The sequence below is a fragment of the Colletotrichum graminicola genome (assembly GCF_000149035.1).
Source record: "Colletotrichum graminicola M1.001 genomic scaffold supercont1.29, whole genome shotgun sequence".
NCBI classification, from domain to species: domain Eukaryota; kingdom Fungi; phylum Ascomycota; class Sordariomycetes; order Glomerellales; family Glomerellaceae; genus Colletotrichum; species Colletotrichum graminicola.
In genome coordinates, this window is record NW_007361033.1 from 239357 (window position 1) to 262681 (window position 23325).

The window sequence follows — 23325 nt, forward strand, 5'->3', positions numbered from 1 at the left end:
CTTCGCTGCCGAGACCGGAGAAGGTTTTGAAGGTTTACTTGGCAACCGGTTGGTTTGTAAGGCATCATCATGGGTTCAATGCTGATGGCATGTTGAAAGCGCGGGTAGTCTCTTCTTAATGCGCATCCAATCGAGTTATCGGCCAAGACCGAAGCAGACCGAGTCACTCTGCGGCTGCGCTCGGTGAAAGAAGATCATCTTGCGCATTTACATCGGAGGCATGCACTCTTTATCCCCGTGCTCCCACAACCCACCAGCCCCGCGACCAGGGTCATGATGCCATCGTCTACTCTCCGTTTTCGCGCCTTGTCATGCGAAAGAGAGAAAAAAAAAAACCTGCAGAGGGAAAGGGGGGGGCTATTTGATCAATCCGGTCCTGGTCCCCTAGTCCCAGTCTTTGTCATTGACAGCCGTCTTTCATTTTGTCATCCGTACACCGGGTATTCAACCAAGGTCTCACAGCCCAGAGCGTTTGTGTGAATATTGCATCGGAGAAGACGCGGCGTTCAGCAATGACTGCATACGATACGGGCACACGGCAGTCCATCGGGCCCGCCGACGCCTCTCATGATGCCGTCCGGGACATCGAGAAGTCGGGCGGCGACGACCACCACCACCACGACAAGACCGCCATCCTGGAGCCCCAGCTCGGCGTCGGCGGTCATGGCCGTACCCAGCGCCGTCTGCGGGACTACCAGGTCACCATGATCGGCTTCTGCAGTGGTATCGGGACCGGCCTCTTCATCGGCGCGGGCTCGGCCTACGCCAAAGCCGGCCCCGCCGGCTTGCTGCTCGCATACATCGTCGTCGGCGCCATTCTCTGGTGCGTCATGCAGAGCATCGGGGAGTTGGCGACTCTGGTACGTGTGATGGTCTCTGTTATCTCTTATCCCTCCCCCCTTTGGCCGTGCGCTTCCCTGATTGAGTACGAGCATGAGCTGACCCCCGCCGTGCTATTTATCAGATTCCCACTGCCGGATCTTTCCCTCACTGGGCCACCCGCTTCGTCGACCCCGCCGTCGGGTTCTCCCTCGCCATCTCCTATGGGTACTGTTATACTATATCGATCGGAGCCGAAGCGTCCGCGGCCGCCATTCTCGTGTCGTACTGGACGGACGTCACCCCCGCCGTCGTCATCACCGTCTCGCTCCTCCTGATCCTCGCCTGCAACCTCCTCAGCGTGCGCTGGTACGGCGAGACCGAGGTCGTCGGCGGGTCCGTCAAGGTCCTCTGCTTCGTCGGCCTCGTCTTCGTCTCGATCGTCATCACCGCCGGCGGCGGGCCCAACCACGAGGCCATCGGTTTCCGCTACTGGAATCACCCGGGCGCCTTTGTCGAGTACAACGGCGTCGGCGGCTCGGCCGGCCACTTCCTTGGTTTCCTCGCCGCCTTCGTCAACGCCTCCTTCTCCTTCATCGGCGTCGAGACCGTCGTCATCAGCGCCGCCGAGTCCATAAACCCCCACAAGGCCATCCCCAACGCCGCCCGCCGCGTGACGTGGCGCATCGGCCTGTTCTACGTCCTCGGCGCCCTCCTTATCGGCCTCATCGTCGACCCGCGCGAGCAGGGCCTGGTCTCCGACACCGGGAACGCCAACAGCTCGCCGTGGGTCATCGCCATCCGCCAGGCTGGGATCAACATCCTGCCCTCGATCGTCAACGCGTGCATCCTCGTCTCCGCGTGGTCCGCCGGCAACTCGTACTGCTGGGTCGGCTCGCGCATGATCGTGGCCATGACCACGGACAGACAGCTGCCGCAGTTCTTTGGCCGCACCACCAAGTCCGGTGTCCCCTATGTCGCCGTCATCACTGCCTGGCTCTTTGGCCCTTTGGCGTATCTGAGTAAGTGGACAATACCACAGCCCCCGACGGCAAGCGTCTTTGTCTAACGGTAGTAGGTCTCGGCTCCGGGGGTGCTGCGGATGCCTTCCAGTGGCTCCTGAGCCTGAGCACCGTGGCCGGCTTGATCGCGTGGGCGACGCTCTGTTTCTGCTACATCCGTTTCCATCGCGCCATGGAGGTCCAAGGCGTCAGCCGCGACACCCTGCCCTGGAAAGCACCCTTCCAGCCGTACACCGCCTGGTTCGGCTTCATCGGGTCGACCATCATCACCTTTGTTGCCGGGTTCTCCGTCTTCCTTGCGGGCAACTGGTCGACCGCGGACTTCGTCGCCTCGTACATCGGTATCCCAATCTTCATCGTGCCCATCGTCGCCTGGAAGCTGTACCACAAGACCAAGGTTTGCCACTACCATCCCTCACGAAATGAAGTCCTTTTCGCTGACTGGGGCAGTTTGTTCGCGCGCACGAGATTGACCTTTGGTCTGGGCGCCTTCACGAATCGGAATACGTTCCCGAAAAGCCCAAAGCGACAACATTCAAGGGTCGTGTCAAGGATTGGTTCTCCTGAGGCCCTGGTTTTCGGGGACCGCCAGGGGATACGTTGCCCTGCCCTGCATCCGCGAGGGCCTGTTTGACAGAAGAGTCTCAAACCGCGTGGCGTAGTTTTATAGACGAGATACCAACAGTCACTTACGTTCTGAAAGGCGTCGTATCCCATCGCTGGAAGCTTTCAATCTCAATAATAAAGTCAGTGAAGTCACGCCATGGCCCTTTTGATAGCGGCCGGTACACAGGCATATTGTCACGGAGGCTTCCAAATACTAGCCGGATCGTGACGGGGGCACATCCCTCGGGGACGGTAAGGGACAGTGTTGCATGGAGGCTTGCAGCCTGCTGGCATACATAGATCAAAAAACCAATATGAAGTCTCGGGGATGGGTGATCCGGGCGACTCTTTGGCGTCGACGCAAAGACGCAAATGGAAAATTTGATATCAGTCAGGTAGACTAATGCGCCCCTTGCCCCTGATGGCGTATCATGGACCGGAGCACAGCCCGCTTCCGATGGCGTTGAACTGCCCGAACGATCGAGTATCATATTACCTGTATATCATGGGACTCGGACCCACGCCGGGGAGGCGGGCTCCTCGCCATCCAGCTGCAATTTACATCTCCACACAAGGCCATAGCTCTGACACCATCTGATGCTTGTAGTTATCGAGCTAGAGCGGCTTCACCGCTGTAATACACCCATGGTCCACAGGCCTCACGTGTATGCCAAGGTTGGTTATCTGATGTAGCTGCGAGGATGTTGAGATGAGAGCCAGAGGCTGAACACGTCTCGACGCCAGCGACATCGCAGCCGGGCACGTCGTGATCCTGCGTCAAGGCGAGGCGCCTTTTTTCATACTGACAGGGTGTCTGAGCATCAAACGACCAATGAGAACGCCTTGGAGTGGAAGAACATGGGTGCATTCTCGTCCCCCCCGCAGCCGATGAGGAATCCTCTTACCAGCACTCTCTCGCTGTGCTGGCAACGCGCAACACAACAGGGGCGGCTAATAAACCGGGATTCGTTCCGTGAACCATTCGAAGCGCAATGCAACCAGCTATGCTCTTGGCGTCAGCAGTCTATTGGGCAGTGAGCAGGCATGGCGAGCAGCAGCATGCATGACTCCTCGGCCATTCCCTGCAGCGTACTTTTGTAAGGCTTCTCGTTTGCTGTCCAATCCGAGGCCCTGCCAGGACACGACACATTGGCTGGCCATTTGACTTGCCCAGAAGAAGTCGTTGCGGAGTTAACAGCTCCGTAGACGGCGTGGCTTGGGTGCGAGAGACACGCCCGCAGAGCCTTTTCGAAGTGTAAAAACTGCTTTGCAGAGACGCTATGCCTTCTCATTTGAAATCGCTTGGCGGACTCACGTTTCTCGTACGTTTAAGAGGCCACCGTAGTCGAGGAAGTGTCAGCACAAACTGCTTATCCGTTAGGTGGCCAGCTTACCACGGTAGTCGGCCAGCATCTTGAATTTCACAAGATCTTGCTAATCACCAAACATGTCTCTTCTCACTTCTTGAACAACGAGTCCATGCTTCCTTCCAAGAGGAAGACGAGGATTTCTGTCTAGATTCTTGACGAGGACTCGGGGGCCTTGTGGTTAGAGACCAAAACGAGTCTCCCATCTCCAGACAATGTCAACCGGTGGCTATACAATTTGTTAGGGCACGCCTTTAAGCGGCGCCGGTGCCGTGTGTATATGGTGGGAGCAAAGACGAACGGGTATTGGAGCCACACCGTTAGCCGATGGCGTTGTATCAGACGGGCCACTCCGGCAATGTGGTGAAGTTCAAGCATCATAACATGCCTTGAGAGCAGGGGTTTCGTTTTGGTTTCATTTCTTCCATTTCAACCCCGGTTTGACTTCTGCCTTGAATGGATACAATGGAGCCCTATAGGCTGATCTTCTTCACCGTAGCCAATACCATGGCATCCCAATGCAACGTAGCCGGCCCAAGGGTTGTCAGAGTAGCGCACCTGCAGGCTGACAGGCGGAGACCTTGGCCCACCCCCCCAGAGCCGACCATTCTGCAGCTTGATATAGGGGTCTCGGCGTCCTATATTGCAAGGTGTATCTCGGGCTCCAAAGTCTCGGGGAAATGCTGGGTAGGGCTGGTAAGGCTGGAAGGGGGTCTCAGGGCGTGCCCCGAAGGCCAATTTGTCACATCCATTCCCAGAGTACGAGAAGGCGCCGGGGGCGACCAATAGAGGGACAGTGTCGTATATTCGCTATGCGGGCGCTCTTCTTCGTCGGGCATGATACGCTCGGATGCATGATGGCAGTCGAAGATGGCCCCCGGGGGGTATCGATAGCTTCATCATCATTGAAAGGGTGAGGGGAGGGGGAGTTGGGGGTTATTTCCGGCCCCCAACTCACTTTGAGAGTTGCTTTTAGCTGTTTAGCTGGAGGATTCCCTCTTAAAGAACGGCCCTGCTCTCTCTTTGAGACAGCAAGAATTCTACTTCTCTTAATCACTCTACACTTTTTCCTCGTCCTCTTTCTGAATCCAAAAACATGTCAACAGCCGTGGGCAACGACGGCGGCAGCTATAACAACTTTCTCGTGCCCCGGGTCCCCGGCGTATCATTGACCGAGGCCTTGGGCCACACACTAGCCCCCAAGTATGATTACACCCCCCTCCCCCCTACCCCCTAGAACGTGTATGACAGCACACCATTCCTGGTCGGTGGAAGTGGGAAAGCTGACCGAAGCGTGCTTACAGGAAAGAAGAGGATGGGCCACGGGTGTTCACGTTCGCCTTAAAGAGAAGACCACGCGCCAAACGTGCCTCAAAAAGTAAGGCACGCACCGGATGTGTAACCTGTAGGCCGCCCCTACTACCCCAGCGTCTCTTTTCCTCTCTCTCTCTCTCTCTCTCTCTCTCTCTCTCTCTCTCTCTCTCTCTCTCTCTCTGTCTCCGCTCCAGCTAACTTAAATTAGGCAAGTAAGTTTGATCCGTGTTTGAACAAACGTACAACCAGCTTCTTACGCCGGACTAGGCGGAGACACGTCAAGTGCGATGAGGCGAAGCCCTCGTGTCGACGATGCGTCAAGTGGCAGGGGTTCTGTGACGGGTACAACACCTCGGGCGGATGTTCAGCCTCCACACCAGGGCCAGACAGCGGCCTGGACGGCACACCTGAAACCCGTGCTTCGGAATCTCCCCCGGCCGAGAAACTCGCGGCGGACGGGGTCGAGCCGCTTCTGCCGTCCGGCGACCCCAACACCCTTCCGGTCGAGGTCGCCGACGATCTGTTTGGGGATCCGACGGAACGCCAGTACTTTGAACACTGGCTCGCCTACAGGTACCGGCTGGGCGGCGGCATCTTCGACGAGCCGCTGTGGAGCGAGACCGTGCCGCGGATGAGCCACCAGCACGCCTCGGTGAGGTACGCGGCCATGGCCGTTGGCGGCATCGCCAAGGCCCTCCGGCAGAGCCTGGGGCCCATGAGCCCGGCCCAGATGGGCGCCAACGGGCCGCACTACGCGCTCGCCCTGTCGTACTACGGGAGCGCCATCCGGGAGATACGCAAGGCGGAGCTGGACACCGGCAGCCTCCAGGCAGCCATCGTGTGCTGCCTCCTCTTCGTGTGCTTCGAGGTCCTGTACGGCGACCGCGGGGCCGCGCTGTCTCACATCGACAACGGCAAGAAGATGATAGACGAGCTCCTGCGGCGGCGGCGCGAGGAAGAGGAGGAGGAGAAGAGCCCCCCGGGCCGGAGCGTCGTCGGCGCCGAGGCCGTCGAGACGGACGCGATACACGTCTTCCAGCGACTCATCCAGCAGTCCTGGTCCTGCGACGTGCTCCGGCGGCGGGACCGGGACGACTCGGAGGAGCCTCGCGGCGGGGAGGACAGCGAAAGCGGCCAGGAGGACGACTATTCTGAGCGGTCGTGGTGCTCCCAGGACGGTTCAGGGGGGGAGCGCGCCGCCTTCCACGAGATGCCCTCGTCCTTCGCGACGCTTCCGGAAACCCACCGCTGGTGGGACGTCACGCAGCACTAAGTGACGCACTCGTCCGACATCGTCTCCCGAATATCCCAACCTAGGGCTGTGCGACGACCCCCATCTCCGAGCGCGACGAGCGCGTCCTAAGGCACATGGACGAGATCGAGATGGCCGATGCGGACGGCGCCGGGCGCCGGTGGGACTCGGAAGACGCCCTCGCGGGGGGGGTTGTCATGATGCCTTCGCGCCGCTTGTGGGCCGCCGCCCGGGAAGACCGGGACGGCGATGAAAAGGGGTGGTACGCGTGGGCGGCGCGCGCCGCTGGGCTGTGGCGACATGCTGGCGCACCAGCGATGGTTCTTGTCTGACTGAAGCCCTTTGGAGGCCAGATCATCTAGCTGTTGTCTTGGTTCTGGAAAAAAGGAAATACGTGTATCGGCTTACATGGTTGTTAACCCCTCTGTATATGTAGCAAAACGGTAACGCTATTTCACGTCTACGGAGTTCAGAGTCGGCGATCCGTTGTTTTACCTTAGGGAAGAACATGATACATGATGAGGATGTGCTACAGCTACTCCGAAAAAAAGAAGAGAAGAAAAACCCTCATGGTTGCAATGAACACAACTTGTATTCTTGTAGATGTATGTGTTGAATTACGCAGAGGGGACTGACACTGCCATCTGCCCTCGACCGCTCTCAATCAAAGACGTCTGTAGCGTACCTCTCGTTCCGGATCCCTTCGAACCACTTCTTGGCCCCCTCGTAGTCCAGGTCTCTCAGCTCGGGCTGCCCGCCCTCCTCCTTGGCCGACTCCAGTATGATCCTGACGCACGCCTCCTCGACCGCCCTGCCCACGTCCCGCGTCCCGCAGACGAAGAGCTTAGCCCCCCGGGCCCAGAGGCCCGCGACGTCCTTCTTGTCGTGGTAGAGCCGGTGCTGGACGTACCTGCACCCCTCGCTCTCCTCGGCTTGGGCGCGCGAGTACGCCCTGCGCACCGCGACGGCGCCCATCCCCTCCCAGATGTCGAGCTCCTGGCGGTACAGGTCGTCGACGCCGGGCTCGCGGCACCCGTAGAACAGGAGTGCCGGGGCGACGGCCCGCCCCGCCGTGAGCATGGCGGCGCGCTCCTGGACGAACCCGCGGAAGGGCGCGATGCCTGAGCCCGCGGCGACGAGGATGAGCGGCGTCTTCTCGGGCTGGTGGGGGAGGTGGAAGGCTGCGTGCGAGGGCCGCACGGCGACATGAAGCTTGTCGGCCGCCTTGAGGCCCGCGAGGTAGCTGGTCGCCACGCCTACGTAACGGCCCTGGCCCGACAGGGAAGGCCCGCCGAGCACGGAGTAGGTAAGGGTTGCTTGCGAGGGGTGGCGGAGCGGGGAGGATGAGATGGAGCTGGTGATGGTCAGTCAGTACAGTCGCTGGTTGGTCTCGGGGATGAACGGTTTAATGCTCACTATTGTCGCACGCGCATGGGAGGAAGCATAGCGAGGAAAGATCCAATAGGCAGCGCGATAGACGGGAACCTTTCCAAGAGGTCCAAGATCGTTACTCGCTTCTGGGTGATCTCCGCCTGGTACTCCGCGCCGGCCAGCTGCTCCAGCTTCTCCATGGTCTCTCCGTCCTCGGCTGCCTCCAGCAGGGACAAGACGTTGCGCTTCGTGGCGGGTTGGCCAAGCTCGACGTAGGCGCTGAGAATCTCGTACGCCGAGACGGTCCGGTTGACCGGCAGGAGCGAGCGCCTATCGCCAGATATGGTCAAGCAGGCGTCACGCGCAAGCTGGAACCTGTGAAAGACCCGCTCGATGCTCTCCCGCGGGTTCAGGGGCAGGACGGCCAGGTAGTCTCCGGCCCTGAACGCCATGCCGGGCGGGAGCTGGATGCCCATGTGCTTCTTCGGGGCCGCTCCAGCCGCCGTAAGGGTCTTCTCCTCGACGATGACGGCCTCCTCGACATCCTGCCGCAGAGTCGAAGTGCGGGGGTTGGAAATTTGCACAACAAGTCCGGAGCTTGAACCATTGGCGTTTTGTGCCTCGATTACATCGTACTTCTCTGTAAGCGCCGGCCAGAGAAACTTGTCCTCCCAGGCCTCAAAGTCCGAAAACATGTCTCTGTCGGCAGCGTTTGTCAGCCCCATCGGCGCGACTCTGTTTGCTCCGCGCTCTTCCATTATGGTATCGACTAGCTTCGGAACGCGGTGGAACGTTTGAACCCAGTCCTGGTGGCCACACCCGAAGACGGCGTATGGAACGTTGCTCAACTCCTGGGCCTTCAAGCTCTCGAGCCAAGCGACAAAGTGGGCTGCGTTGTCTGGCGGGTGGCCTTCGTAAGAGGCAGTGATGATCACTGCGGGCTGATTCTTGGGCAAATTCTCGCGAGCGGTGTCCAAGGGCTCCACGGTTGTAGCGTTAAATCCGCGAGTCGTCGCATCCGTGGCGAGTCTTTGGGCGAGCGCCTCGCATGTGCCACTGTTAGATCCGTAATAGATGCTCATGGGGATCCCACCGACTTCGGTTTTCTTACTGCCGTTCGTCGGGTGGCCATTTGTCTGCGCTGACGGTCGAAGCGGCAAAGTCGTCTTGTTCGAGCCTTTGCCCATGAGCCTCTGCTCCAGCTCCGTGGGACTCATCCCATGTCGTAGGGTCGCACGCATGTAGAAATTCTTGGGTTTTATGGTGAGCGTCTCGATAATCTCGAGCTGGTAGTTGGGGTCTTCCATGGTGAAGTTGAAATTCTGCAGAAGCATGGCCACGGCGAGCAATGCCTCCTGCCAAGCAAACGGCCTGCCAATGCAGCCACGCAGGCCGTTACCAAAGGGCTTCCACGAGTTGGGGAACTCGTTTTGTATGCGTTCAAAGTTCTCGTCCAGCATGCGCTCGGGCTTGAACTCTTTTGCGTCGTCGCCGTAGACAACGGGATCGATGTGCGCTTTGCCAAGGACTGCTACGAGAGCTTCTCCCTTCTTGACGCGGTATTTTCCGGCAACGAGTGTTTCTTCTTTGGCCTCGAGGGCGAAGGCAGGAACCGTAGAAGAAAGCCGCAATGTCTCTCGGAGAATCTGGAGGAAATAAAATGAGTATTATCCAATACGTGATACATACAACGGTAGAAAGAAGAGGGCTGGACCGAACTCACAGCATTCAGGTAGGGCAGCTTGGACAAGTGATGTATGGTGAAGGGGCCTAGGCCGAGAACCTCGTCAACTTCTTGCTGGGCTTTTCGATAGGCTGCTGGATTCCGAAGAAGCTGGTAAAATGCAAAGGACAGCAGGCCGGAAGTTGTTTCGTGGCCGGCAATGAGGAAAGTAATCAAGTTATCGATGATACTGGCATCGGTCATCTTCTGGCCCGTTTTGGGGTCCACGCCGTTGAGCATGGCAGACAGCAAGTCTTTCCTTGTGGACGGGTGCTCTTTTCGAGAATTCAGCACCTCTTCCGCCGTCTTGCGCAACAAGTCTTTGTCGGCGGAGAACTTCTGCTGTGTGCTCCAAAAGATGTAGTTGGCGAAGCCCGGTCTCGTTTGCCTGTTTCCGCATTCCGTGAGGGCGTCTGACATGGCCTTGAGGAAGGGGTGAAGCTCTTCGCTGTAGAAGGAATTGAAGCGGAAGCCCATGGAGCACAGGGCAATGGTATCCAAAGTGAGACGAGTGAAGTCATCGGTGACCATGATGGGTGTTGAGGGGCCGTGGCGAGCCCATTTCAAGGCCATCTGGCTTGCGAGGTCGACCATCTCGTCAAACATGCCGCGAATGGTTACGGGTCCGAAGGCTGGGACCAGGATTCTGTGGGCGATGCCCCAGTTTGGCTCGTCAATGTCGGCCTAGAATACGTCAATAATTGGGGTGGGGGGGGCGAGGATGGTCCAGTCCTCTCACAGTAAAGAGGCCATCATTGGCAATGGTCCTCAATTCCTATGTCGAATCAGGTTTGCTCTGGAGAATGATACGGGTGTTTTTTCTCACACCGATGACGTTGTTCAGTGTCTTTTTGAAGCGAGATTCGTCGCAGAGCTCGTTGATTAGAGCGTTTGTAGAAAACATGCACATGGTGTTCCCGCCAGGGAATCGAAGACGGTAAACCTCGCCTGGTATGATGATCAGCGACTCGTGCCGCGGTGCCATTGATTGGCAAATGGAACGTCGTATACACACCGAATGTGTCTGCCAATCGATATATATCTTCCATTGTATTCTCGGTGGTAAACTCGGCCATGTGCCCAAGGATGGGCAGACCCCATGGCTCGGGGATGGGGACCTCCTCGGTCGTCATGCTGGTTGCTCCGGTAGAGGTACGAGCTGAGGTTGAAATTCAAAAACCAACTTGGATGCGGACTCTGTTCTGTGCTGTTCTCAGACAAAGTCAGAACAAAGTCTCGAGAACGAGTCTTGGTGTATTTGAGTGAACTGACACCACTGCCAGCTGCAGACGGGGATGAGCCGTCGGGAAACCACGGGCCTCCTGAAATGAAGGGCAACGGGGATACCCAGAGAATCTATCCTAGCTGGCTTTTACGGGCACTGTTGGTTCTCAGCCCAGAAGACTGGTTGCCTCGCTGATTGGATAGGATTGTATACGTTGTTTGGAGGCGAGGTGTGCATGGGTAGGAGAGATATCCACCCTGGACGCGTTATCGTGAAGATTCGGCTGGGGATGTATACCTGTTACGGTGATGCCAGAGGAATCCAACACCGGGATTAATGCTTGTAAAGTGATGGTGCATTCTTGTATCGATACTTTATATGTATATCCGTATGTTGGAGGTATAGAACTTGCTTGTACCGTCAGTTATGTGGGTCGAACATGGCGCCATTATCATTAGTGCTTGCAACGCCCCCCCGAGGTGCGGGTCGGTGTTAGTTACGTTTTTACCTACGGTAGGTAGTCGATTGTCTGCCAAGAAGCCGCCATACGCACAGGTTGGTTGGTATTACTTGGGGAAATCACTCGTCTCGTTGAACAAAGGCGACCCTGGGCCCCGCACCAGTCCTTCAATCCATCCTTCGAGGGCCATGGCCTGATTTACCTACTGTCCTGCAAGCTTCGAACAGCTGGCATTGCTCCATTCGACGGAAGCCCAAGATGGAGTCGGCTTTTGCTGATGTTGACGTCGCCTGCTCGGTGTCGAAGGGGGGGGGTGCTAGAGTGACTGACAAAATGCATCGAGAGGTAATCGAAGCTGACGACTACTGTCAACCAGTATAGTCATGTTGTGTGCGCGGGTTCGATGCTCCCTGTGATTGTGGGCGACTGTATCCGTAATTAGCCGAACGTTTGCAGAGACGGTGGACGCCGGACGGCAGACGACGGGGCGGCATGACCTGGTGCCCCACCGCGGGGTAACGGCGGGGTTGCTCTTGCTTTTCGGTGAACTCAATCCGGAACGCCGTCCCCGCCAGGTTTTTTTCCCCAAGGCCAACCCAGCCCTTTCACCGACTGCAAGCCATTACCATTCTGTACCCCGTCTACTGATATACAGTCTCGTCGAGAACCCCCGAAGAGGAAATCTACGTTCTAGAAAGGTGCCACGACAAATCCACGGGCGAGAAGAAGAAGAAGCCATGGCCGATGTCAAAGCAGACGCCGAGGCGCTGGTTCCCAGGTTCAAGCTCGACCGCGTCCTCAACCAAGGTCCGTTCCATCAGCTTTTACACACACGCACACACACATAAAACACACCGCCCAGAGCCGCGGCCAGAACTGACGATACCTCCACCCCCGCAGACCAGGCCGGCCGTCGCACTTCGCTGCTGGGCACCATCGGCGCCAAGCCCGCGCTCCTGATCCTCGAGCGCGCCCCTTTCCCGACCGACCCCGCCTACCTCGCCACCGCCCCGGCCTCCCTCGCCTCCATCGCAAACCTCGGCGCCAACGACGTCTACCACTGGTACCTCGCCAGCAGCGGCGCGCCTGCGCCCGCGGCGGTGCCCGACCCCTCGCTCCTCGCCGACCTCAAGATCAACCTCATCTACCCCTGCACCGACGCCCACGTCAAGAAGTACAGCCGGCAGGGCGTCCGGCTCGTCACCGAGACCCCCGACATCTACGCCGAGCACGTCCGCCCCTACATGCAGCGCAAGCGCGACGAGGGCCGCCTCAACTGGGTCTTCAACATCATCGAGGGCCGCACCGAGGTCGAGGACGTCATCTACCGCACCCCGCTCGGCGCCGAGGGCGACGAGGGCTTCCTGCTGCTGCCGGACCTCAACTGGGACCGCAAGACGCTCGACGCCCTGCACCTCCTCGGCCTCGTCGAGCGCCGCGACATCTGGTCCCTGCGCGACCTGCGCAAGAAGCACGTCCCCTGGCTGCGCCGCATGAAGGCCAGGCTCCTGGCCGCCACCGTCGGCCAGTACCCGGACGTCGACGTCGACCAGCTCAAGCTCTACGTGCACTACCAGCCGACCTACTACCACTTCCACATTCACATTGTGCACGTACAGCTCGAGGCCGGCGCGACGCAGGCCGTCGGCAAGGCTGTCGGCCTCGACAGTATCGTGGAGACGCTCTCCGTCATGGAAGGCGACGGCGAGGCGGGCATGGACAGTCTTGCATTGAGTTATACACTTGGAGAGGCTAGCGAGCTATGGACGGAGGTATACGAGCCCATCAAGAGGTCTAAGGACGGTAAAGCTTCTCAATAGCGATGACGAGGTCGTTGACGCCCGATCCGTGCGGGCAGTCCTTCCACTCGCCACCGTCCCGGATGCAGTAAATCTCCTCGTTGAGCCTGACGGTACAGCTCTTGGTCACACCGGCCTGGCAGGGTCATGGTCAGCAACACCTTCACCCGACGGCGGCTCATGGCCGGCTCCTAGCGTTTTGGCTGGGGAATATGTACTCACATTCTTGCTCCGGCGAACGCTAGCACGCAGCATGCCAATGCCGAAGCCTCCATCGTCCTCGGTGGCGCAGTCGTTAAGGGCCTTGATATCAATGGCGTGCTCCAGGGCACAGTCTTCGACCAGAGTACGATCGGGGATGGAGCTGTATTCGCGGGTGAGGCACATGGTGAAGCCGAGGTTGATCTTGGGATCGGGGTAGAGGTGGGCAGCACAAAGCTCGATAATATTTCCCATGCCTTGTCATAAAATGTCAGGGCATTGAATTTTCAGTGGAGGGGGAGCGGGATGCCGGCTTACATTCCGAGGGGCCATGCTTGCAGTCGACGCCGTCGTTTTCGGTCGGTCTGTAAACTCCATCGTCAGGCATCCACGATAGCGCACGTCTTGAAACGGAAATTACTTACGTGCCGATATACGAGAGAGTAAAGTTCACCTTGTCCTGGGCCTTCATCATGGTAGGCAGGACCAGATCTCTCAAGCAGTCCTAGGCCCCCCGTGTCAGTACCGACCGTATATGCTCTACCCCATGCCAATCACGACTTACCCTCGCATCTGGACACTTGCTCATGATGTGCGCCTCCAAAGGCACCAGGTCCTTTGCGACGGCAACCGGGGCCTGCCCCGGGATGGAGCCGGTACTAGCCGGGTGGGCCAGGTAGACCCGATAATTCCAGGCAAACAGCAATGCCACGAGCACTATGAGCACCAAGCCCTTTATCTGCCGCTTGAAGGCAGCCATGGGACGTGGCGGAGGGTTGGGAGCACGGTATCCGAGATAGGCGCGCTTCTCGTCCATGACAAAGGGAATATCGGGCTCGGGGTATTGGTATCGGGATCGCGGCGACGGCTTGGACGATTGGGCGCTGGTGTTGATCTCAGAGGGGGGTAGCGGTGGTGTGGTGTTTTCACGTTGTTGGCGGTAGACGGTGCGGTGTTCCGAACAAGCTCGGTGGGCACCCATTTGGAGAAGCTGGAGAAAGCAGCAGAAGAGGTTAGTAATGACGGGATGGCGCGAGGGGTTCGATGGGATTGCGACACGGTAGAGATGCAGCATGCACGGAGCACGCACGAGCATGAGCACGAGCACGGCACTGGCTCCTCAGGCCCCAATCAAGAACGACAGGCAGACGGACGTTGGTGCGTTGACGCTAGCTAGAAGGGGAATAGCTGTGTAAGCTTAGAAAGGTACCTTTGGTGATGCGCTTTTCAGTATGTGAGACGATGTATACATCTATCCCGGCCTTGGTCTGGTCAAAGCTCCGTCCGCGACATGCTGGCGATAGCGGGGTGGGCTGGGGTGGGCTGGCTTCGCTACTATGTACCTTATCTTATCAGCAGCTTACGTCCTCTATAAGGTACGTACCTATCAATATATGACTCCGTATCCTTACTGTCGCATTCGTCAACAAGGGAACCATTTATTGCCGATGCAACAGTGCGAGATGAAATTACCTATGTACTGTACTGCTAGTAGCAAGGGTCTAGCTAGCGAGTCTGGTTTTGTTTTATTATAGTATTTGATCGTGTTGGAAGCATATCCAGGGATGCAGAAGTGATGAGAGAGGTGAGACGCAGTGAGTCGCTTACCTGGAGTAAATGGATTTGTCTTACATAAGACGAGCCGGTAAGTACTTGTCATGAACTCTAAGAAAGGAAGGCAGCAGGCAGGCAGGCACAGTGGCATCCAGTCGCTGATCCACACCACCGCCGTCTTCGCTCGCTCTTTTCCCACACTGGACGTAAGTAATGAAATCGCATCGCAGCTGGGTGTAACGTGCCTTGCAACATCGTTGTATCTCGTTGGTTTTTTTTTCCTCTTCTCTCCCACTCAACGCTCAAGACGAGAGAACAGCTACTCCGTCTTTACTTTCTTTCCCTGTTCCTCTCCGTCTCTCCATCCATGATTGCGGTTTCAAACTGATAAGCCCTCTTCCCCGGAACTATCTTGTGTCGACGGAAGTACCCCTCATCCCAGAGACCGCATAACCACCACCACCACCATCAGCAACAACAGCAGCAGCAGCAGCAGCACCTGAAAACGAGGCGAGACTGCGAGGTGAGGCGAGACAAGGCAAGGCAAGGCAAGGCCAGACAAGGCTAGAGACACGCTCCCTGGGAACGCCGCATTTCGTTATCATTCCCCTAAGCATTTGTAAAGAGGACCAACATAGACAGACGAGCGATGGATCCTGGTTTCGCCCTGCACCAGTTCCTGCAGCCGCTCCGGGTTGACAGTCAAAAGATTCACGCACTGTCCCGCCTCTTTTATGCCAATTTCAAGCATCTTGCTCTCAACGCCGAGGATCAATTCCTCGCGACGCCCATCTCCGAGTCCATTCTAAGACCTGTCAGCCACAACGGCCATGGAAGGTATGTCCCCCCCCCCCCCGCCTCCTTCTCGTAATCGCCTCCGCTGCATCTTCACTGGGTCCTGTTCCGCCATCTGGCTTGCAAGTGCTCAGACGGTGCGAGACAAGAAGACGAAGAATTTGTTTGCTCAACGTGCAATGGATGGAACTAACATGAAATTGACAGGCATCTAGCCATCGACATGTATGTCAGCCCTCACCAAACATTGCAAGGCCCCCTCCGCTTAACCCATCTCGCACATATCCAACAATTTGTTTCTCTCCGGAAACCCGAATCACTAACCCTGTCCCAGCGGAGGCACGAACCTGAGGGTAGGATTCGTCGAACTGGAAGGCAAAGACACCACAATCCCCGACGACGCACTCTCCACAGCCATCTCCCGGACCAATGGCACCTCCTCCACCGCACCAGCTCTCCGCCTCAAAGAGAAGTCGTGGCCCATTGATGATCGCCTCAAAACGGACAGCGAAGCCGACCCCCAACTTCTCTTCGACTGGATCGGCGCCCGCATCGCCGAAGTTGTCCGCTCCGCTTGCGAGGAATGGCAGCTTCCCGCTCAAGAGGAGCTCCCCTTGGGCATCACCTTCAGCTTTCCCATGGTCCAGCACTCCATTTCCGATGCCACTGTCATGACCATGGGCAAGGGCTTCAGCATCGGAGGTGACGCCGAACTCGGTCCTCTGCTGCTCAGGGGATATGAAAAGTCCCGCGTCGTCGATGATGGCGACGCACACCGGCTCCCTCCCATCCGCATTGCAGCGATATCCAACGACTCCGTTTCCACCCTCATCTCCTTTATCTACCTATTCAACGAGTCTCATTCTAAAAAGGCCAGCATGGGCCTCATCGTCGGCACTGGCTGCAACGCCACCATCCCCCTTCGACTCACCGCCATGGGCTCCAACAAGTGGCCCGCAAACGTGAGCACACTCCCAGGAGAATCTGCCCATCTCGCCCGCATCGCCGTCAACACGGAATGGAGCATCCGCGGCACCGCCCCTCCCATGCGCGAGCTGCACCTCATCACCCCGTGGGATTCTGCCCTCGACGCCGCGCTCGTGGGACCCAACGAGATTGCCGGCTTCCAGCCGCTCGAGTACATGACCGCCGGCCGCTACCTCGGCGAGCTCGGCCGTCTCATACTCGTCGACTACCTAAAAACGGTACTCGCCTTCGAGGAGTCATCCTTGCCCAAAGATCTGTTGGTGAGGTACCGGATGACGACAACGTTTCTTAGCCACTTCAAGCCCTCTCGCCCGTCAGATCCATCGGCCCTACTTGCCAAGTTGGAAAATGAGTTCCCGGCAGATGAGGGCGCCTCCTTCCAGTGGACCCCCGAGACGGCCGTCGCCCTCTACCACATCGCAAAGGCCATCCAGGTCCGCGCCGCAGGCATCGTCGCAGCAGCCACCGTGGCCCTCCTCAAGCTGGCAGGGGATATCCCCGAGCCAGTGCCGGCCGGCGCCGACGTGACACCCGTCAAGGAGCTGGGCGTCGGCTACACCGGCGGCTGCATCTCGCACTTCCAGGACTACCTCGCTGATACCCAAGACTTCCTGGACAAAATTGTGAGGCTCGAATACCACGAACAGCCGCCGCCGGTGCGGGTCGTATTGAGCCCCTGCCACGACGGCGGGATCAAGGGTGCTGGCATTCTGGCAGCCGCGACGGGATCGAGCCAGACGCAGGAGACACAGAAGTGAGTTATGTAGAGATACAGCATAAAGGCATAGAGAAGGAAATGGACGAAGAAGAAGGGAGAGTGGTGCGGTCAGCAATCGGCGGCATCGGCATGGGTGGTTTTAGCCGTCATCGGCTTGCGCAATCGGGGCCTCAATACAGAATCGATAATACCCGTCTGAACAACACGACGATGACCGCCCTCAGCACGTCTTATCACTCCTCAGCACGGCCTCAAACCAATGGAACACCGACGGGTTTTTATTAAAAGAAGGCTAAAAAAAAAGGATAAAAAGTGCCTCGCGTCTGGCCGGGCGTCGGAACATATTCTCTGAAGACTCGGTGAACCAGAAACTGCTCCCAGGTGGGCCTGACTCCTTTTTGACCTTCTTGGGCCCGGAGCCTCGATTCGATAGGGGGGGCATACAGTTAGAAAAGAGGACGAGACAATATTGTCTCATCCAACTTCGCGCCCCCGGTGTCGCCTCCTCCGTAAACTAAAGCAAAAAATAAAAGGAACATGACTCCTCTCAGGCGGGCTTGTGCGCTCCCTTCTCTCCTTGCTCTTGAGGCTTTCCTAACTCTCCTCTTCCGCCTAATCCCACCCCCCTCCTTTTCACGATGCCCAACGAACCTCTTCCCAAAATGAACTATACGACCCAAAAACCTCACCAATGCGACTCGGGCGGTAGTATAGAAGCAACAGACGCTATGCTATGCATGTAGTTTTTCCAGATATCATAGGGCAATTCTCGTCGAACCCTTTTTCTTCTTCTCTTCTTCTTTTTCGTTGGATGGAAACCAACACCCTCCTATCTCATCCAATGCTTTTGGTCCATGAATGCTCCCCCCTTCTTCTTCCTGGGCGAGGCCGTATCAGTCATTAAAATAGATGTGGGAAAACGTGATTCCGTAGAGATTGGGTATGGAATCCAAACAAGGGCGATGCGTGCTCAGCCGCGCATCGCCCGGGTAGACCGATAGTTCAGCCTGGGCGGCAACGTGATTTCCATGTCGTCGATTCCCTCGTCGTCCGCCTCAATGGGCGCATCGTCCGCCTCTAGGGGTTTGGACATGTCAACCTCAATCGTTTTGGTGGTCGGTGTCTTGTTCTCCGCCTCAATCTTCGAGTCAACTTCGGCCCTTCTGGGGGTGATGGGCGGCGGGGTGCTGTCCTTGGCGGCCGTGAGCTCACGGCGCATGCTCGTCGGTCGAAGAGTCCGCACCTTATTCGCTTCGCTGGTTGCCTTCAGTAGCTCGGGCTCTTCCTTCTCGACTCGCTCCATTTCCTTTTGAGCCAGGTCTTTGGTCTCTGCAAGCCGGCGTTGAATGTTGCCAATCTCCTCAGTGCAGTCCCCGTCACGCAAAAACTGATGAGCGGCATGTTCGGACTGGTTCTGGATGTATTCGAGGCACTTGTCAAGTTCGTCATAAGCGTCTGGCCCGCTATCGCCCATCATAGCGCCACCTGCACCGGAGCGTGCGTATGAAGACCCTGTGCGACCGTTGGGGCCTATTCGCCTTGTGCTCATGTACCGCAAAGAAGGCAACGCATCGGAGGCAGCGCCAGCACCGCCAGTGGTGTCGGGCTGAAGGTCCCCGGCACTCTCTGCGTCGTCTCCCTCGGGCTGTTCCCGTTCCGCCAAGCGACGTATCGTAGCCACTTTTGCTGCCATTTTCGCCTTCCGCATCAGGTTCCGGCTTGCCGACACGAATTTGACCAGCTCTTCGAAGAAGCTTTCTACGTACGAGTCATAGTAGACGAGAACGAGTTTCCGTGAGCGGTACCTCGCCGGGGCATCCTCCTCAGTCGACATGACCGAATCTGGACGAGGTCTCTTCTCGACGACAGCACGGGCACGGGCTTGTGCCAAAGCCATTGCTCGTCGGGTCTGCTTCTTGAGGGCCGATGGCGTTCCGCTACTAGGGCTAGAAGGCTCATCTTTCTCTGTCGGCCCGTCTTGAGCAGTTGGCGTCGTGACGACAACCGGTCGCGGTGCACTTGTCTCGTTCGCAGGGGTTTCATCGGCGGGTGGGGGAATGGCTTCGGGGGTTTCATCCTTGAGCTTGAGTGATTCGGTGGATCCGCGGTTCTTGAGTGAGCGTGACGACTTGTCGGCGCCGAGTGCAGCGAGCTCAACCTGACGCTGATCGATCTGTTCCCCGAGCTGATCGAGTCGGTCCAGCCATTCGGGGACATTGTTGACGATATTCTTGAGGGCATCCATGGCCAAAGTGAAGCGGCCTTGCTTCTGCCGCGGATCGGCCGTTTTGATTATGGATGCAGGCGGGACGTTGAGAAGAATTCCCAACGTCTATGCGTGCCGGAGAATGGATCAGAGTGCGGTCGGGGTGTTGGCAGCAACAGGATGTAGCGGCAAACGAAGTAGGTTTTGAGGTTTCCTTGGTGAATTAAATGGGCGGCAATCGGCGTTGCAGATTTAAGAACGGGGAAGGATATAGGAAGAGGAAGAGATCGACGTGCTTATGGGCGAAGCATGATCCGCCGGTAAGCGTCTGCGGGTTGTCTCACTTGAGGGGGGGAGAGGGGGTGTTGTAGCGGAAGCGAAGGGACCGGTAAACGTCGAACGGGATTGAGGCACGTTGATGACGGATGGCAGGTCGTCGAGAGAATAGAGGTGGTTGTCTGGCGAATACGTAGAGTGGGCGGCGGGAGTAATAAACCTAGCAGCGGCGGTGGTCGAACGGGCAGGAGACACAGTATTAATGGATTGATTTGTGTCGGGCAGAAAAGTGACAGGTCCGGACCTAGACTCTGGGGGTCGGGAGACAAGGAGCCGTGATTGGGCGTGTGATCGGCAGCTAGAAAGCGAGGGCGACACGAGATCTGCGCGGGAGTCTCTTAGGTCTCGGGGGGGGGGACCAGTTATGGACGGGGGGGAAGAGGCCAGTAAGATGTAAGGTAGGGAGGTGGACAAATGGTGGACGGATCGGTAGATGTATAGGCTGGAGAAGGCTACGAGGGTTGAACGATGAGTCCAAGGACCGTGGTGGATATGCGGCCGAGTGGAGGTGGTATCGTATCTACCTTTCTTCTAAATCCAAAGCAAGTCTCCGAGGCAAGGTATGGCGTTTGTGTGTATGCTTGGCGTCAAGGTCGGGTCGGGGGGGGGTCAACCACACTAAGTGAGGGCCGCTAGCGCTGAGAGGGAAAGGTGAGAAGGGCGAGATGAGGCGGGAATTGATGTGAGCCTGCAGGGCAAGGATTTTTTGAATAGGTGTGTGCCTGGCATGGACGGTGAGATTCAAGGTCATGGAAAGGCGCTTTTTCTGCGACGATGGAGAGACTGACTGTAGGGGAAGCGGGTGGGGCGAGGTGCGACTATATCCACCTCGAAGACAATGAATTATCTCTCTCTCTCGCTTTTTCTCTGTCTCGTTTCGAGGCCCCTCCGGTGCATAAAAAGAGGGAAGAGGAGAAGGAAGGAGGAGCACTTATGAGAGGGGAAGAAGCTGTGCGATGTAAAAACAACGGTGGGGTGGACAATGGAACCAGGAGAGGAAAAGGTTGGCGGCAACGACGACGGACAGGGAGCAAGGCGGGTAATAATGTGTGATAATGTACGTAGTAAACTGCCTACCTACGTAGTATAGGTAGGTACGTACAGCAAGGAAGAGACTTGTGGCCGTTCATTCGTACAAACCAAAGTACCCTGGGAAGAGCGGCACCTCTGTTGTGTGATATGCTGATGCAGATGCAGGCAAAGCAAAGCAAAGCAAAGCGAAAAAGCAGGAGACAAGAGGAGACGAGAGGGTACCTACCTGCTTAGGAGCAGAAATGGAGCCAACGGTACGTATAGGGAAAGTACATGAACCATGACATCGTGGAGCAAGGAAACAGGGGTTGAAATACCTATCTAAGCGATGGGCGTCGGACGGAAAGTGGAGGGAGGTGTGGGGGGGGGGGGGGAGGGAAGAGGACGGAGAAGAGAGAGGAGGACCACGCACGCCCGTGGTGTGGAGGAGATCAAAGAACAGGTCCACCTTTACTTTACAGTGCAGAGTACGGGAACCGTGAAGCTAAGAAAAAGGGTACGAGGTACGTACCTACGCCTTCCTTCCTTTCTTCCTTCCGCGCAAGGCCGAACAGGGGGGGGAGTGGGGGAAGGAAATGGAGAACTACCTACAGGTAGAAAGAGGAGAAGGCACGGAAACGCCGTATACTAAGAGAAGGCAAGGCAAGGCAAGGAAGGAAGGAAGGAGAGACGGGAGGACGGCATGGAGGGAGAAGGAAAGAAGGAATGGAAACAGACAAGGGTTGGGGATGGAGGGAAGGTACGTGCCTACCTGCTTCGGGTTGGTTGTCTGTCTGATTTCAATCCATCCATTCGTTTAGTCAACATGTTGTCAGTCATCAATCCATCCATCCACCCATATTTGTTGCAAATGTCGACGTCAACTCGATGCAGGTGTCTGCTCCTCTCTTTCTTCTTGCCCGCTCATTCAACTAGTGAGTACTGTTGGGCCCTGCGCAGTTTGTCGGGCTCGGCAGCAGTAGGCAGGTGCAAGGGTCCGGATGCATCTTCTTCCTTGAGCTCGGATTCGTTCTTGCATCTACCGTGGACTCCTCCAAGCAGAGTGCGAACGGATGTTGAGCATGGGGAGCTCCAGCTTCACCAAAGACAACGAACGAATGTACTCCTCTTCCTACACTTGTCTGGGCACACACATCCAGATGCACTTGCGGATCGCCTCGGACAGCGCCCCGCCGAGCTCTCTGCCAAAGTGCTCCTTGAGCGACGAGAGAGGAGAGGGGAACCACGACCGGGACCTACCACTCTACGAATACTGGACCAACCTTACTGCTCCATCCCACCTGCAAGCGGGACGAAGATCTTCGACTGGCCTTTTCCTTTTCCTTTTCTCTTCTCCTTTGCAATGCGGTTGGGGTCCGACCAAGATTGGCCAATCCAGTCAGTCAGTCAGTGTACAAGGTGCTTGTTGCTGCTGACACTACGACAGTCACGTGCTAATTAATTAGCAGGCGCCATCTTCGCTTCCCGTCCCATCGAGTCGCCGTGAGTCTGTCGGCGCTGCGCTGCAGAATGAGAACGTTGAGAGCGGTTGTTGGTGCACCATGTACATTGCTTGCCATTATTTTTACTCCGCCCCCTATGGAGACGGACGGATTGCCCTGGAGGTGAGGTCCCTAGCAGAGACCCCTCGCATACATCACATGATGCCAACGGCACCCCATTCTTGGACATCCAACCCACCGCCGATTGCGTGCTCCTCCGTCTTGGCGGCCGGTTGGTCTCGCCAGATGCAACCATTGAGCACACTACAAGATACGGCTTGCACATAGCACTCCGAACCAACACACCTGTGCCTCTCTATTCGCATCATCAACTTGTCCCCCGCCGCCAATGACGAAGCTCGGGAACCCAATTTGACAACGTTAGACGGACGTTTACGTACTTTACCTCATCTCGACCAGTCCAATCCTCGCATGGGGTGGCGTTAGTACGGCCACAGGCGGCGGCCAAGGCCTGACGGCCTAACACTTGCATGCGTACGCACAGCACACACGGCGCGCACATACACACACACACACACACACCCCTATGTATACCGTCTCGTGGCAGCATGCAAAGTGCGGCACGGAAATGATAGAGTCAGAAACATGCCGATTGTCACCGCAGATGTACGTATCTGGGCACTGTTGGACCGACTGAGACCCTGCGATGCAGCCCACTTCTCTAGCCCTCTATCCGAACGGGGAGAAAGCATTACGGCCGTTGCAAACTCTACATTAGCTGCCATGCTCTCCGCCTTCGTCTCCTGTTACTACCTACAGAGGTACTTCGTTCGATGTGTCTCCAATAGGGCTTGCCGATCATCTCTGGAGTCTGCCGTTGGTGCGCGCACACACACAAAGGCGTCCCCCATCCAAAACTCTCGGTACTCTTCGACACGGTAGGTAGCTCCTGGTCGGCCATACCCTCGTCCGTGACGTTTTTGACACATGCCCTGTGCCCTCTGTTGCGGCTCAGAACTACACACCACCAACACACACACACACACAAGACAGACACTTCAGAGAGAGGCCTACCCCCGAGACCTTACCTTGGAAC

General features: G+C 57.2%; 7 protein-coding genes across 7 annotated transcripts; 4 read left to right on the forward strand and 3 right to left on the reverse strand.

Annotated features, from left to right (window-relative positions):
• Nucleotides 1-512: 512 nt before the first annotated feature.
• On the forward strand, nt 513-2408 carry GLRG_07210 (amino acid permease; the record flags this gene model as incomplete). The annotated part of the gene is made up of 4 exons (XM_008097895.1): nt 513-860; nt 965-1841; nt 1898-2238; nt 2292-2408. The coding sequence occupies 4 exons, from the start codon at nt 513-515 to the stop codon at nt 2406-2408; spliced, it is 1683 nt and encodes a 560-aa protein (XP_008096086.1).
• A 2502-nt stretch (nt 2409-4910) lies between these two features.
• Nucleotides 4911-6712, forward strand: GLRG_07211 (uncharacterized protein; the record flags this gene model as incomplete). The annotated part of the gene is made up of 3 exons (XM_008097896.1): nt 4911-5017; nt 5396-6386; nt 6446-6712. The coding sequence occupies 3 exons, from the start codon at nt 4911-4913 to the stop codon at nt 6710-6712; spliced, it is 1365 nt and encodes a 454-aa protein (XP_008096087.1).
• Nucleotides 6713-7040: 328 nt separating this feature from the next.
• Nucleotides 7041-10607, reverse strand: GLRG_07212 (cytochrome P450; the record flags this gene model as incomplete). Its single annotated transcript, XM_008097897.1, has 6 exons — nt 7041-7734; nt 7797-9397; nt 9475-10158; nt 10214-10249; nt 10301-10422; nt 10490-10607. The coding sequence occupies 6 exons, from the start codon at nt 10605-10607 to the stop codon at nt 7041-7043; spliced, it is 3255 nt and encodes a 1084-aa protein (XP_008096088.1).
• Nucleotides 10608-11896: 1289 nt separating this feature from the next.
• Nucleotides 11897-12915, forward strand: GLRG_07213 (scavenger mRNA decapping enzyme; the record flags this gene model as incomplete). Its single annotated transcript, XM_008097898.1, has 3 exons — nt 11897-11966; nt 12060-12814; nt 12883-12915. 3 exons carry the CDS (start codon nt 11897-11899, stop codon nt 12913-12915), a joined length of 858 nt encoding a protein of 285 aa, XP_008096089.1.
• Nucleotides 12916-12953: 38 nt separating this feature from the next.
• On the reverse strand, nt 12954-14141 carry GLRG_07214 (uncharacterized protein; the record flags this gene model as incomplete). Its single annotated transcript, XM_008097899.1, has 5 exons — nt 12954-13094; nt 13181-13416; nt 13478-13524; nt 13585-13664; nt 13725-14141. The coding sequence occupies 5 exons, from the start codon at nt 14139-14141 to the stop codon at nt 12954-12956; spliced, it is 921 nt and encodes a 306-aa protein (XP_008096090.1).
• Nucleotides 14142-15362: 1221 nt separating this feature from the next.
• Nucleotides 15363-17253, forward strand: GLRG_07215 (hexokinase-1; the record flags this gene model as incomplete). Its single annotated transcript, XM_008097900.1, has 3 exons — nt 15363-15550; nt 15716-15733; nt 15843-17253. The coding sequence occupies 3 exons, from the start codon at nt 15363-15365 to the stop codon at nt 17251-17253; spliced, it is 1617 nt and encodes a 538-aa protein (XP_008096091.1).
• Nucleotides 17254-18183: 930 nt separating this feature from the next.
• Nucleotides 18184-19458, reverse strand: GLRG_07216 (uncharacterized protein; the record flags this gene model as incomplete). The annotated part of the gene is made up of 1 exon (XM_008097901.1): nt 18184-19458. The coding sequence occupies one exon, from the start codon at nt 19456-19458 to the stop codon at nt 18184-18186; it is 1275 nt and encodes a 424-aa protein (XP_008096092.1).
• Between the last annotated feature and the right edge of the window lie 3867 nt (nt 19459-23325).